The 16,798-nt window shown below is 36.0% G+C and overlaps 1 protein-coding gene across 1 annotated transcript in view; it reads right to left on the reverse strand.

The window, feature by feature from the left end:
- The window catches only part of SLC13A1 (solute carrier family 13 member 1), a 105,351-nt gene that overhangs the window by 65,824 nt on the left and 22,729 nt on the right, over positions 1-16,798 (reverse strand). The window contains exons 3-6 of the mRNA XM_040259552.1: positions 15,076-15,212; positions 12,583-12,770; positions 11,935-11,992; positions 11,808-11,856 (exon numbers count right to left, since the gene is read on the reverse strand). Of these exons, the coding sequence (XP_040115486.1) occupies positions 11,808-11,856; positions 11,935-11,992; positions 12,583-12,770; positions 15,076-15,212 (432 nt within the window). The remainder of the gene's footprint in view (positions 1-11,807; positions 11,857-11,934; positions 11,993-12,582; positions 12,771-15,075; positions 15,213-16,798) is intronic.

Here is a 16,798-nt window from a genome sequence, read left to right on the forward strand (position 1 = left end):
CTTTAAGCCAACTTTTTCACTCTCCTCTTTCACTTTCATCAAGAGGCTTTTTAGCTCCTCTTCACTTTCCGCCATAAGGGTGGTATCATCTGCATATCTGAGGTTATTGATATTTCTCCTGGCAATCTTGATTCCAGCTTGTGCTTCTTCCAGTCCAGCATTTCTCATGATGTACTCTGCATAGAAGTTAAATAAGCAGGGTGACAATATACAGCCTTGACATACTCCTTTTCCTATTTGAAACCAGTCCCTTCCATGTCCAGTTCTAACTGTTGCTTCCTGACCTGCATACAGATTTCTCAACAGGCAGGTCAGGTGGTCTGGTGTGCCTATCTCTTTCAGAATTTTCCACAGTTTATTGTGATCCACACAGTCAAAGGCTTTGGCGTAGTCAATAAAGCAGAAATAGATGTTTTTCTGGAACTCTCTTGCTATTTCCATGCGGATGTTGGCAATTTGATCTCTGGTTCCTCTGCCTTTTCTAAAACCTTACATCTAGTCATTTTCTTCCTCTAGACCTGCCAGGAGCTATCTAGACTTAAGTCTACCCTCTTCCTTCATTGATAGTTCGACTGGGTATTGATTTCTAGGTTGAAAACAATGTTACTTAGATTTTTGAAGGCATTCTCCCCTGACTGCCTGTGAGTTTCCAGGGTTGCTCTAAAGAAGTCTTCTGTTATTCATGTTGTTTATCCAAAGGAATTGGTTTTTCTCTCTTTCTGGAAACTCTTAGGGTCTTCTCCTCATTCACTGTATTCTGAACTCTCAGTGTCCTTCCCTATGTGTATCTGTCCCATCCATCTTGCTGGTACCCAGTGTGAGCTTGTCATAAAAATTATATTTTTCCATTATGGAAGTTTTCTTGAATTTTGATAGAATCTTCTCTGTTTTCTCTACTCTTTTTCTGAAACTCCTATCTTTTCTCTTCTTGCTTATTCCTTTTATACTAAAGTTTCTACTTATATTTCATATCTTTACATTGTATTTAGTATTTTATAAATTTATTTCCTATTTTACTTATATATGTTCTGCTTCTTGTTCCTCTATTATAGAATGTCCTTCATATTTCACAAATGCAGATTCTTTGCTTCCCTCTCTGAATATATTAACGATAGCTTCTTTTCTTGTGTTTTCATCTTTTTGCACAGTCTGTTTCCTGCAAGTTTCTGTTTTCCTTTTCTTTGTTTAAGTTTCTTCCTTCCATGCCTGAGGCTGTCTTCAGATATCCAGGAACTTTGGTGCTTTGCTCATATTTAAAGCAGTGAAAAGCTGGCTGGAATCCTTGTACATGTGCTTTGAGATTTGTTGGTGAATGTGGGCTCATATCTAGTATCATATGATTGGGGCTTTTTTGGGAGAAAACCCAATGCTATATATTTTCATCTTTTCTCTTATACTGGCTGCATTACCCAGAGAAAAACCTCCCTGGCCTCTTGCCTACTGACACAAGGAGGGAATAGTTCCAGTTATTGGGGCTAGCAGGGTGGAAGGCAGGGTTCTCACCATTCAACATATAAATGGTCAGTCTGTATCTCTGTTTTCATCATGAAATTATCCTTGATTCGGAACTGCATCAAGTTCTCCTTATCCTCTGTGTCACCTGTCTAAAGATTATACTTCTGTTTGGTGGAGGAGGAACAGCTGCATCCATGGAGACTTGGGGGAGAAACTTGTATATTTAACCATTTCTTAAACAATTTTTTAAGTACCTTCACTTTTCAACATTTTAAAAACTTTGAGGGCTACTGGTAGGTAAATTAGGTTGCTTATTTTCTTTCCTCACTGTTGACTAGAATTTCACTTTCATTGACTAACTGAGGCATTTCCCACCTAGTCTTTAACTTTCCATGTTTTAAAGTGATTTTGCTGTCATTTTCTCACTTGACATTTTTATAATTGTGACTTCACTTTAAAAAGTCTATTCTTTTTTTTTAAATGAAGATTCAGGATAGAGTGAAGGTAAATGGACCTATTTAATCTGCCATCTTATTGGAAGATGTAATATTTCTCTTTTAACTTTAAAACACAAGTGAATAAATGATTCTTGACTAATAACTCTTGCACAGATTGACCTTTGTGGCTTGACGGCATCCACACTGGGGGATGATGGAGAAAACAGGGAAAGGAGAAGAAAGCTCCAGAGTGCATAGAGAGAGTGACAGTAGGGCCATGCGACCCTGTTCACTCTTGCCCTGTTCACGCTTGACGTGTTGAGTTTATATGGTCTTGGTTAAGAGGATAACAAATTATCCTTTCTAGCTTTAATTCAACCAGTCCTTCCACGATGTGCTTCTGGCTTTAAGTGATTTCTACAGGAAGTTACTTAAAAAAAAAAACCTAGAATGAAGACAACATAAGAAAATGTAAGAGGACATCCTTCTCCTATTCTTGATGTAAACTCTTCATGAAGATCTGGTGAGGATATAATTAGCAATAACCTGAAGGACTCAGAAGAGCTGGTAACAAATTTGAAGTGATCAGTAAGATTCCTTGAATGAGGATTTCTATCCACTATAGTTAATAAAGAATTATGATGCATAGTATGAATCAGGATATTAGTTTATACATTAATAGTAATAGTGTAGTAAATAGGTATTTAAAATTTAGCACAAAAAACTGGACTTTTCATAAAAATTCTGTTTTCATCAATGCTGAAAATCAATTAAATCCATTATTTATTTTACAAAATGTTTTATCCTATTAAGTATTTAGAAGCTTCCTTTGTAATTTCTTAGTGAAGAACAAAAAACCAAAACATACATGCTATTGCAAAAAAAGATTCTGTTCTTTAATAGTGGTTAAAAATGACTGAAATAATATATAAATAACATAGCAGCACAGGACATCAGTACAAGTGTGTGTGTGTGTGTGTGTGTGTGTGTGTGTGTGCCTGTGTCTGTGTAGGATTATATACAAAGAACAAACAGATAACAACTGCAAAATAATGCAGGAAAGAGAGATGGAAAGAATAAGTACTTGAAAAACAGAAATCTGGCACTAAAAATTACTCTAAACTTATAAAGTCACAGAAAGTTCAAGTGGATCAATCTTGTCAGGCAAAAATTTCTAACCTGAATAAAAATGCAAAAGCCAACAATATGCTTTTTATAAAAGAAACATCTAAAGTATAAGGAGATAGAACTATTGAAACTGAAAGGACAGAACTAATGCCAAGTAAACACTAGCTTAAACAAAGCTAGTATTGCTATTACACTTTCATCAGACAAACGCTGATTCCAAAATATTACCATTGATTAAAAGGGACAGGCAAAATGGTAAAAGCATTACTTAGCCAGGAATATATAAATATTCTAAACTGATAGGGATGTAATAACATAATTTAAAATTATACAGAAACCAACACTGACAGATCAGGAGACAACAGACATATTCACATCATAGAGGGAGATGTTAACAAAACAGCTGCATTCATTGCTGGCTAACCAGACAAAAATTGTTAGGTCACAGACAACTTGAAAATCACAACTGGCAAACTTGATCTAAAAGGCTTAGAAAATACTGCACCCAATATGTTGAAAATATGCAGTTCTTTTTAAGTAAAATGAAATATTTATCAAAATTGGCCATGGCTAGGCCACAAATCTGCCTCAGCAAGTTTAGAAGAACTGATGTCCTACAGACAAGCTTTTGACCACAGGGAATTTATGTTAGAAATAAACAACAAAACAGGAAGTAGCTACAAAGTAGCTATAAACGTTCATTTATTTCAAAATTTAAAACATACATCTAAGCAGCCCATGGATCAAAGACTAGTATAACGGAAATCAGAAGATACAAAAAACTGAAAAATATAGAATACAAGTAAAGTGGAAGAAATGGAAGAAAATTTGTCTCCTCAAATTTTTACTTTGGAAAAGAAGAAAAAGTTCAAACAAATAATGCAAATTTATATTTTAAAATTAGCGAAACTAAATGGAAAGATGAAGTAGACAGAACAAAGTAATAAAAAGAAGAAACTAATAATGTAGAACATGAAATAGGATCAAAAGAGCCAAAAGTTGGTTCTTTGGCAGACTTATAAAATGTACACTTTTGGAAAAAATATTCCAATAGTAGGAATAAAAAGATATGCAACTAAAAATACTATAGAAATTAAATAGGTAATAAGAGAATATTAAAAACAACGTGCAACTAAATTTGAGAGGGAATGCATAAGTTCCTAGAAAAATACAACTAAAACTCAAGGAGAAATTAGAAATGTGAATAATTCTAAACCCAGAAAAGTAATGGAAGAATTGCTAAGTATATGTCTGTTATGCCTTTTGCATTCTCCTTTCTGTTTCCCAGTAGCTGGAACAGAAAATGGATAGAGGGCGATGAGGCAGCCATCTTGAACCCTGAGGCAGCTATCAAGTGCTGATGATGGCAGCGCAAGAACAGAAACAGTTAAAGTCATCGTGATGGTGAAACTGTTATACCAGCCTATTTCTGTCTTATTAAAACTATCATTATTTGGGGTGTTTGTTGAGATGAAAAAGTAATTAATAGAAGTGGTGATACTGAAAAGAAAACAAGAAAATGATTAACTTGAAATTCTGGAGACTGTGGCTACCTCCATAAGGGGCTGGATATGATTGTGTGAGGAAAGGAGATGGAATCAAAGAAGAGCTCATGGGGACTTTTAGAAATTGTTATGTCCTTATTCTTAAGCTAGGGCATTGGTATAAACCATTTTATCATCTTCTTTAAAATTTTTGTTACATTCTTTAAATATGTATATATTAAAGTATTTCACAATCAAGATACTTGAAAAACAATTTGGGGACAAAATAAATGTATCCTTTTGTTAGGAAATGTCATTGGACTATGAAAAGAAAAATATTGTTGAGAATTTTAGGAGACAAAACAAACACAGAATAAATTATATGGGAGGTTTATTTTATGGAGGTTTATTGTACACTTAGGGGAAAGTACAGTTGCTTCCAACATGGCTAAGCTCATGTTACTTGCTAGATAATATTTCCACAATATAAAAGGTGAAGAGCCACATTTTTGTGGTTCAAAATTAAAAGCTATATAGAAAAAAATGCACTGTCAATAGCAAATTATTTCTTTAATAACAAAATGTTTTGTGGAAACCCAGCTAAGTAAACCAATGGAGCCCAGCCAGGGTTTTGACTACAATAAACATTAAAATCTTGAGTGAGGTTGTGCTTACAGGCTGCTGCTATGATTCTTTTTTTTTTTATGAATGTCTAAATAAATTATTTATTCAGAAGCGAAATTACCTCACCACCTGTTGTTCATTGTTGTTAGTCTCTCAGGTGTATCCAACTCTTCTATGACCCCATGGACTGTAGGCCATCAGGCTCCTCTGTCCATGGGATTTCCCAGGCAAGAATACTGGAGTGGGTTGCCATTTCCTCCTCCAGAGGATCTTCCAGACCCAGGGATTGAGTCTACATCTTTGAGTCTCCTGCATTGCAGGCAGATTCTTTACCACTAAGCCACCAGGAAAGTACCACCTGCATGGTGAATCCCAGTACCTGAATCAGCACCATCTGAATCCCAGTATATGTCAGAAATATCATCCCTTGTTCTGATTTAATACCATTGATAATGAGGCTTCCAAATTCTCAATTGAATGGCATGAGTTCTCATAAATTGGATTAGTGAGTAGGATAGTTATAATGTCTTTTATTTATTATTTTTTTTCAAAAGCAGAGAAAGATATATATTTAATATATAAAAGAAAAAGCTAAATCTGACATAATTATATTCTTAAAAACATTCCATTTATTTACAGATGTATAAAAAGGCGAATTATTGGTTTACTGAGATCATGCTTCTTATAGTTAGGGTGAGAGCTCACTATCCTCCCAATTCCTCAACTCTTCACTCAACTACATCTTTCATAGTCACACATGAATTTTCATAGATCAGTTTCTCCTGGGATAAAAAAGTTTAAAGGGTTGGAGTTTTTGGAGATCTTTAGATTTCTTTCAAGACTGTAGGATTGTTCTTAAGACTGAGCCCTCCTCAAATTAGCCCTAACAACTCCCTATTTCTAAGAGGTCTTTTAAAACTTCAACTTCATCTTGTGTTCCTAGAGGTGCAGAAAACTGCCAAGTTAAAAAAAAAACAAGTAAAATGTATAAACTTTCAGCTATGAATAAGGACTGAGAAGCCATTGACTAGGCATGGTGACTAGAGTTGACATCACTACACTCAACAATTGAAATTTGCCAGGAGTAGAACTAAAATGCTCTCAAAAAAGAGAGAAAAAGATAAATATGTGAGGCAATCAATATGCCAATCAAGCAGGTAGGGGAAACCATTTCACCATGAATAGCTCTTAAAATCACCAATGGATACTTTAAATATCTTATGATCTTTTTCAACATTATTGAGGTATAACTGACAAATAAAATCATAGGATATTTAAAAGTGTACATCATGGTGATCTGATCTACATATGCATTATGAAAAGATTATTCCCACCCAGCCCTTAAATACTTCACTTACAGCATGTGTCCCTCCCGCCTTCCTCTCTCTCTCTTTCATTGGTGACACATTCAAGTATCAGTCCCCTAACCAATCTCAACCATACAGTAATATTATCACCTCTAGTCCCCATGTTTTATATTAGGTCCTCTGACCTTATTTATGTTATAGCCAAATGCTTGTACCCTATTGCTAATATCTCCCTGTTTACCCACTCCCACCCCCTGGCTCCTGAGAACCAGTTTTCTATTCTTTATTTCTATGAGTTTTACTTTTATTTTCAAGATTCAATACATAAATGAAAGCATGCAGTATTCGTCTTTCTATGCCTGGCTTATTTTACTTAGCATACTGCACTCAAGGTTTATCCATGTAATTGGAATGGCAGAATTGCCTTTTATTTTTTCTCATGGCTTAATAATATACCATGGTATATGCACACCACATCTTCTTAATCCATTCATTTATTTTTTCCATATTTTGGCTATTGTGACTAATGCTACAGTGTGAGTGCAGATATCTCTTCAAGATCCTGTTTTCATTTCCTTTGAATATATACCCTGTAGTGGGATTGCTAGATCCTGTGTTAGTATTTTGATCCATTGGTTTCTATAGTGGTTGCGCCAATTTACATTCCCACCAACAATCCATAGGGGCTCCCTTTTCTTCAACAACCCTTGTTATCTCTTGCCTTTTGGTGATGCTGTGATTCCTAAAGGGTATGTAATAGCCTTTCTCTCTCTCTCTTTCTGCTCACATCTTTATAACCTGCAGAATTTGGCTGGATGAGTAAAGGAAATCCATACTAGGTTGTGTCAAGTGAGCTCTCAGTGGTGCTAAAACTTGGCTTTGCTGGCCAACTATCTTCGCCTGGTCTAGGAAAAGGGAAAAGCAATTTAGAACTTTTATTTGTAGCACCTACCTGATCTAATTTAAAATGCCATTTCTGCATTTGATCTAGGGGCCAGATATTCTAGAATTGATATCTCCCTACTTGGCAGAAATAACACCCCTAGTCCATGATATTATGAACCATGCTTATCACTTTTATAGGGTCCTTAGAATTCTTGGAGAATATTAGAGAGTGCTGTTTTATAGAATTCGATTTTGAATAATAAGGATTTCACCACCAAACTAAACAACATCTAATTAAAAGCAACATTCAATTTGTTCAAGGAAATTTTCCTTTGGACTTTTCCTTTTGGGGAAACTACAAATTATATAAGATGAATGGAAAACAATTATTTTAGGCCTCTCATTAAAAACATACTGAATTTCCAATTCCTTTCATTCAAAGACGCCTGGAGGTTTAGAAATTGAGCTAGTGTAAAAATCTGAGATATTTCTTTGATTAATACCCGTGCTTGAAAGAAGGAAAAAACATAGCAACTTGATTCTCCCTTTAGTTTGTAAAAATTGATTTCCAGATACCTGAAATTCATTTCTTATGGAAATAATATGAGTGATGATTGGTCTCCCAACTGCTCCACTGGAAGCTGACAAATTATTCCCTCATATATGTCAGTGTCTTTTGGCCTCTTCCTTTCTTCTTGTTCCTTTTCTTCTCTAATAATATTTCAGCAACTTTTGGAGTAAAAAGAATTTATGGGCTAAATACCTACCTATCATTTTTATTCTGGGCATGAGTAGGGAGCTCTGCTAATGTTTGGGCCATTGTCTATGGTGAAAAGGGAACACTGTGAGTCTTTTTCATGTATGCAGCTCAGATAGGAGTGAGACTCAGATAGGAGTGCTCCTGAATCATTTCTGGAATCTGAGGAACTGGTGAATATCCATCAGCTTCAAAACCAACATATAATCGTCACCATTGGTGGCTTGCTGTAGCAGCAGCAATAGGAAAATTACCATCAAATTATCATTATCATCTATACCAATACTTTGCAATTCTAATAAGAATTTTAAGACTGATAACGTTTACAAAGAACTCATACAACTCACTAGCAAAAACAACCAACCAATTGAACAAGAAAACAGAATAACCTCCCAGACAATCCAACTGAAAAACAGGCAAAGGAACTGAAAAGACAAGTTCTTAAAGAAGACATCCAAGTGGTCAGCATGAAAAGGCGCTTAACATCACTAATCGTCAGAGGAATACAAATCAGAAGCACGTGAGTTATCATCTCACACCTGTTGAAATGGCAATCATTATAGTAGCTTTGGGCTAAGTGAAATAAGTCGGGCAGGGAAAGACAAATACTGCATGGTATCACTTTTACAGGGGCTTCCCTGGAGGCTCAGTGATAAAGAATCTGCCTGCCAGTGCAGGAGATGTGGGTTCGATTGCTGGGCTGGGAAGATCCCCTGGAGAAGGAAATGGCAACCTGCTCCAATATTCTTGCCTGGGAAATCCCATGAACAGAGGAGCCTGGTGGGACAAAGTCCAGGGGGTAGCAAAAGAGTCAGACAGGACTTAGTGACTAAACAACAACAACAGTCATTGATATGGGAAATCCATAAAAGCTGAATGCATAGAATGGAGAGTAGAGTGTTGCTTACCATGGGTTAGAGGGGAGAGCAGGGGATGGGATGGGGAGATAAAGGTTAAAGGGTACCTGCTTCCAGTTTTAAGATGAATAAGTTCCAGGTATCTAATGCAGGATTATTATAATTAATAACATTATATACATTAGTTGAAAGTTGCTGAGAGTAAACTTTGAACGTTTACACTGCAATAAATGGTAATTATGTAATATGATGGAGGTGTTAAATAAAGCTATGGTGGTAATCACTTTTCAATATGTAGGTGTATCAAATCAACACGTTGGTGATTCAAATGTGTAAAAACATGGCAAAATGGTATAAATTACCAAAATACTGTATGCCCTTTTGTCTCTTCTTTTTCTTCTTTGAAATTTATTTTAAACCATCCTCTCTCAAAAAGAGTAATATTTGGATCTTTTTTGACTCGCAGTTCACATTCAAAGCCAGACCACACAGGATTTAATTTAATTCAATAAAATGTCTTATTTACTTGATGAAAAAAGCAGAAGGCTGAAACATTATGAATATAAATATTCCTTCCATTTTATAGCTAGATTAAGTGGATGCAGATTCTCCCACATAATCAGTTAATCTTAAATTATCCAGTTTAAATCTGGCAAAGAACAGGTGCAATTTATTATAATTATAACAACATGTTATAATAATCTACTATGTTTATATCTGAGATTTGTAATTGTCAAAAATAAAAATCTATCTTAAATGTACAGTATGTAAAAAATATTTTTATGTGACCCCCTCTAAATAGAACTTTATTAGAGCAAAAAGTTATCTCTTAATTTTTCTTTTACACCAAGCTAAAATTTTATGTATGAAGTTATAGAACTTCATTGTTCAAAGGCCTAGCTCTTCTCTACCAAACTCAGAACTTATTATCTTTACTGCCTAAAATAGACCCCAGTTATCTCACATTTCCCTGTTGAAAACTTATTCCTCCCTCAGTGGCATCAGAAACCTTCTTCTATCTAGCTTTCTGTAGCAGAGGCATCTTCCATGCTTTTATCACTCTCATCCACAGAGTCATACTAATCAGAAAGTCCAGTTAGGCCCATACCCTCTGTCCTTCACTTTGTTATCACAGTAAGCTTCTCAAAGGGCAGTTTACCACAACCCCTCCTAGCTTCAAAGCTCTCCATTTCCCTTAAGATAAACCAGGATCCTTTGCATGGCACGAACTACTATTTTTCACCTGGCCCAACCTCTCCAAACATTTCACTTTCCACAGCTCATCCCTGGCACCTGCACTGGACATGCTTTCTGAAACATCCCCTCTCTCTACATTTTGGGGTCTTTGAATTTTATGTATTCTCTGATTGCATGCCCTCTTCCTTCTTCATTCCTTCATTAATTAGCCAAGATAATTATCTGTTGAATACTTACTCTCTGTCAAGCAGTGGAATGCGGTAGGGTGTTGAATGGGGAGCCATTAGGCCTGGTCCTTGCACACATGGAGGGCGCATATCTCTGACTGTGAGTGCCAACTTCCCTCCAGACTCAGATTTCTTGACCTCACATTCTCTCTTGGCAATATTCCCAGACTGAGCTAGTTGTTCCAGCTTCTGGGAGATCTGGTCTCTGTGTGCACCTTTGGTATGGTATTTATGTCACAGTTTTTTTTTTTTTTTTAAAGTCCATCTTCCCCATTAGACCCTGAGTTGCTCATGGTAAAGAGGAGGTCTTTTCATCCATAGACTTTCCTACCATGCCTGGGACAGTGCTGGATAACCAGTCCATTGGAAGGGTCTTGATCTCAAATTTAAGCATCACACCAGAAAACTGGGTTTCTAAAGATGACCACAAGAGAGTTACCAAGTGAGTGCAAGTATACCCAACAGTTTTTAAAGCTCATTTCTGTTGCATTTTTCTGTAATACACCTGGCAGACTGCTGATTTTCTATGTCCTAAAAGAATTATTTCCCTCCCTAAAGGTGATAATATTTTCAGAAATATGTATTCAATTCTCATCTTAAAAACCCTTAAGTACACTGTAGCTAGTGGTTTAAAACTTATCACTACATTAGTTTTCTCTTTACATAAAAATCACTCTTTCCTTAAAGATTTCTGTAAATAACAAGACGGTTTTCTTTTTCCTTTTCAGTTGCATGCTGATGCATTATAGCCTGAGGAAGGAACATATGCCCAACTCTCATATTTCTAATGTCATGGTTACCATAGGACTATTTCTGTGCAGGTTTACTTTTCAGTGGTCTTGAGATATATTTCTCCCAATAAAACCTAGTATAGTATTTTTATATTGATTTATTCTGGGAAAATGAATTCTATGGGATAGTTTACAAAAGGCTTCTTCCTTCCTTTAATAGCCAGAATGGCTACAGCAGTCCCTCCATCTTCATTTGATGGTAGCAGCTTATGAATTCTACTAGAATTTATTGGCAAGGAGGATACTAAAGATAACTGGATTGTAATTATATGAATAGGAGTTGCTGTAAGTTCATAACATGGAAGTAATAGAATGTGCTTAATAAAAAGGCAGCAAGATTTTGATAAGAAAATGAAACAATATTCTGAAGCTAGCATTATATTTCTTTAAATTACATATGCAAACTGCCATCACTATGGTATCTGTTAAAAAGGAAAAATGATACTGATTTCAAAGCCTAAAACTTTTTCTATGAGGATTTTTATTTCAGTCCATCCATGAAGGCTTATCAAACCATCACACCATGCTTTGACATAGGTAAGTAAAGTAATTCATAGACAAGGAAGCAAGTAACAGATTTTAAAATGCATACATATCTAACTGCAGATCTAATATAATTTCATGTATAATTATTTAGAGAGAATCAAATTTAATGTACCTTTTCCAGCTCCATCTTGCTTGAAATTTTCCCTGCATCATTACTGTATCTGAAAAATAAATTGACCCAGTTTATAATTTCATTAAAATATAATTCTGAAAATCCTAATCAAAATAATATTCTTTACCCTGGAACTGGTTTTGTTTTCTCTTTTCTCTCATTTGCTTCTTGTCCGTTAATACTTTCTGCAAAACATTAAATAGAAAAAAAATTAAAATGAAGGATTATCAGTGTATGTGTGTTTGTGTGAAGGTGGAAGCATTATGAGAGGCTGAAAATAAACAAATTCGCTTTGTACTGACATAACCTTTATCATAATAAAGTGTTTTACAAACATCAATATCCTCCCAACATTTTTCTCACTGCATCAAAGCAGTTTATCAGAACCAGAAATAACCAAGGTAGAATGTGATGCTGTCTCCAAATAGAATACAGGAATTAAAGGTTCACAGATTATGCAGGGAAGTCATTTCAGGGTAAAAGAGTAACCTGAGTCTACTGATAAAGACATAAAAGGGAGTTCTATCAGATTGGTTGAAGCATAGATAAGGCATTCTTTTTCTTTCCCTTTTGTCAGAGAATGTAAATTCAACCATTAATTGAAGGTAAAATATTTGGGTAATATAATTCCCTTGTATAAATACTGGGAAATAGAGGTAGAGTAAGGTTGAATTCATATCATGCCTGTATGGATAATTAATTCAAAATATAATCCTTGAGTTTATCCCATTGCCCAAATAGCTAGATCCCACCGTGGCCAAAACAAATGTGATACCATCTATTTCCAGTGCCTGGTTGGTAGATCCACTGAAATAAGTCATCTGAGTAGCCTCCACCTCTGCTTCTGCACTGATGACCTGCTGGGCCACAGCCTCCACAATGGGCATCACCATGGCAGCAGTAGAGGTGTTGCTAAGCCACATCGACAGGAAGGCGGTACTGCTCATGAACCCCAAGGACAGCCTGAAACAAGAGGGCCTTCAGTATGAACTGTGCTCTCTAGCTTCACCAGCTCTGTAGTACTTACCTGTAAAGGATGTTATTTGTGAGTTGAGAATTCATTTTTACAAAACATAAAGACAATTAAGGTTTCACGCAGGTAAAGAACTCTGAGAACAGGATAGACAGGTAGGAATCCAAATGGCACATGTAAGACAGGACTTATTACAAGGTTTGTCTCCCTGGAAACTGTAAGAGGCTTCTCTTCAAAACCAGAAAAAAAGGATACAATTTATAATCAAACTGCAAGTCGGTAAATGGTGTAAGAGCTTATAATATTACACCAATATTCAAATGCCCTTTAAAGATGGCCCATCTTCAAATACTAGTAAAATAAGGTGCAATTGGCATCGGATCCCTTATTCTTTCTTTTATATTTGGGTCATATCTCTGTTTATTTGTATATGTGCCAAGGAAGAACAAGAGCAAGGAGGGAGGTTAACATTTATAAATCTGCTTTTTACTTGTTTATTACTCTGGTTCAGTATGTGGTGGGTGGAGGAAATGGTTAAAATCACTAGCTAAAATGAGGTTTCAGAATTTTCTGTAGATTCAATTATTCATGCTCTCCTGAATCTGACATTCCTGCCTGTTGTCAAGAGCTGGATGTATTACATTGTCTCCTCGTACAAATAGAGTAATCCTTCTCCCTTAAAAAATAACATACCTAAAATTATAGGATTTTAAACCATGTCCATAAGCTTTCAGAATCACAACTGGGGGGAAAAGACATGATCTATTTTGAGTAGGAAGTCCAAGAATATAATTCAGATGCATGTCTTTCCTGATAGAACCATTTATGAAATTCTCTTTCTTTTGAAATAGATCTATAAGAAAAATTCCTCATTCTACATTCCAACTACAGATAAGGTGGATATTTTCTATGTGAAAAATGAAACAAAACTTTTAAGCAAACTGTTTAGACAATAAACTATTCTTAATTAAAACATAGAAACAATTTCAACTTAAGGTATTGGCAAAACAATCTCTCAATACAAATCTCTCAGTAAAAAAGATTGGGAACTGGTAAAACTTTTGTGTGGTGAAAATACCTTAACTTGAAAAATCACTTAGTGGTATAACGGACAGGACCCTGTCCCACTGTGCAGTGCATGACTCCACCCCCTGGGGCCAGTGAGCAGATGGTCAAAGGAAAGAGACACATTTCTCTAGCACTTCAGAGGCATGGAACACCATTTCATTTTAAGAGTGAAACGTCCTTGATACATACATGTTCTAAAATTTTTAAGTTACAGATGTTTGTACAAAATAGGCTTCATCTGAGATATTGAATGCTTTTTCTGTCTACAAAAGAGTGCTTCATAAATGATAAACACAGACGTTGTTATACTCTGACACGAATTATGCAGCATAATTCAATAAATTTTCTTATGTTTAAAGAAAGATGAGATGGGAAGAATCACCTAAGGTTTTAAAGCATAATGCCGTTATGTAAATGATTGGAGGCTTGTTTTGTTTTGTTTTGTTTTTTAGTTACCATCTATGGGAGAAGGAAATGGCAACCCACTCCAGTGTTCTTGCCTGGAGAATCCCAGGGACAGGGGAGTCTGGTGGGCTGTTATCTATGGGGTCACACAGAGTCGGACACGACTGAAGTGACTTAGCAGCAATAGCAGCATGTTCTTAACAAGAGCTAGAATTAAAACCAAAATGGCCAACTAATTTAATGGATTTTGATGGGCAAAATCCTTTTATTTTGGTGGTCAAAATTTATTTTAGTGGGCACATTCTATAGATGAAACTTCTTAATTGATTGTTTTACTCTGGAACAATTCATTTAAAAACAGAAATGTTCACCTCGGAATTTTTCTGCACATATTTGTATTTTGTCAATAAATGTCTTTGTCTTTGGTTCTTAACATCCTTCCTGATGATCAAGCATACTCTTGAACAAGTCTTGAATGTGTAATCAGCCCAATAAACAAGATAGTACTGAAATCTACTCTGAAGTCTATCAATCTTGTTTGTTGAGGTACAGGCTTCTCTCAGCTTTGACTCCTACAGAGCATAAAAGGTGAAAGAGTTGTGTGCACTTATTCCAATCTCCCTGTAATTAGACTTGCAATGAAATTAAAGTTTTTTTCACCTCCAATTCAAGTACCCTTTATATCACTTTCATTTTTGCAGAGAAAAAAAAAATCACGAATTACACTGCCATACAAATGATTGCTTGGATGTGCATTACTTATCTGGTTATTTGCTCTGTACAAAAATGGTCTGTATGGAATGCAGTAAACACGGTACTTACCATGCTGGGTTCACACCCACCATCATCACCATTCTCAGAGCAATCCTTTTGTGCAGATTCCATTTTTCTATGGATGTTGCTAAACAGATGACTCCAATCAGCAGTAGGTGAAAATCTTTGAAATAAGCAGATGCCACCTGAAATTACAATTAAACCCGTGAGTATTTATGCTGACGAGGGAAAAACAACATTGCACCAGAAAGGCATTATTTTGCTGCTCCTAACTTTGACCTTCAACTACATAATCTTTCTGTTTTGTTGAAAGGAATGCAGATGTATTTGAATACAAATGTAAATCAGTTCCACATCCTTATCCAGAAAAAGTAGTATTAAGAAAAAATATACATAGAGAGAGGGTACCCATATACTGAGTTTTTAAAGACCTGAGTAATATCAGGTAAGTGCCTTCTATTGCTTAATTTCTCCATCTGTAAACTGGGGCTAATTAGTTTGTAATCCTATAGCAGACTGGCCATGGCTATGATGAGGAAAAGTCTCAAGTCAAGATCTGGCTCACCAATATCTTCATTATCACCATTATGCCCAGACGCAGTCATTCTTTAGTATTTTGAATGGCGATTAGTAGAGCATACAGACACTTGGGCAACCATTTGTAGCAGGATTTACAAAATAATTCTCTGAAAGGTACATTAATATTTTTCTTTTTATTTATTTATTTATTTTTAATTTTTACTTTACAATTCTGTATTGGTTTTGGCATAGATTGACATGAATCCACCACAGGTGTACATGCGTTCCCAAACATGAACCCCCCTCCCACCCCCCTCCTCACAACATCTCTCTGGGTCATCCCCGCGCGTCAGCCCCAAGCGTGTCATATCCTGCATCAGACATAGACTGGTATTTCGATTCTTACATGATATTATACATGTTTCAATGCCATTCTCCCAAATCATCACACCCTCTCCCTCTCCCTCTGAGTCCAAAAGTCCGCTATACACATCTGTGTCTTTTTTGCTGTCCTGCATACAGGGTCATCATTGCCATCTTCCTAAATTCCATATATATGTGTTAGTATACTGTATTGGTGTTTTTCTTTCTGGCTCACTTCACTCTGTATAATCGGCTCCAGTTTCATCCATCTCATCAGAACTGATTCAAATGTATTCTTTTTAATGGCTGAGTAATACTCCATTGTGTATATGTACCACAGCTTTCTTATCCATTCATCTACTGATGGACATCTAGGTTGTTTCCATGTCCTGGCTATTATAAACAGTGCTGCAATGAACATTGGGGTACATGTGTCTCTTTCAATTCTGGTTTCCTCTGTGTGTATGCCCAACAGTGGGATTGCTGGGTCATAAGGCATTTCTATTTGCAATTTTTTAAGGAATCTCCACACTGTTCTCCATAGTGGCTGTACTAGTTTGCATTCCCACCAACAGTGTAGGAGGGTTCCCTTTTCTCCACACCCTCTCCAGCATTTATTGCTTGCAGATTTTTGGATCGCAGACATTCTGACTGGTGTGAAGTGGTACCTCATTGTGGTTTTGATTTGCATTTCTCTAATAATGAGTGATGTTGAGCATCTTTTCATGTGTTTGTTAGCCATCCGTATGTCTTCTTTGGAGAAATGTCTATTTAGTTCTTGATTTGTATGGAAATACAAAAAACCACGAATAGCCAAAGCAATCTTGAGAAAGAAGAATGGAACTGGAGGAATCAATTTGCCTGACTTCAGGCTCTACTACAAAGCCAC

Source organism: Oryx dammah, unplaced genomic scaffold (genome assembly GCF_014754425.2).
Source record: "Oryx dammah isolate SB20612 unplaced genomic scaffold, SCBI_Odam_1.1 HiC_scaffold_18, whole genome shotgun sequence".
NCBI classification, from domain to species: Eukaryota; Metazoa; Chordata; class Mammalia; order Artiodactyla; family Bovidae; genus Oryx; species Oryx dammah.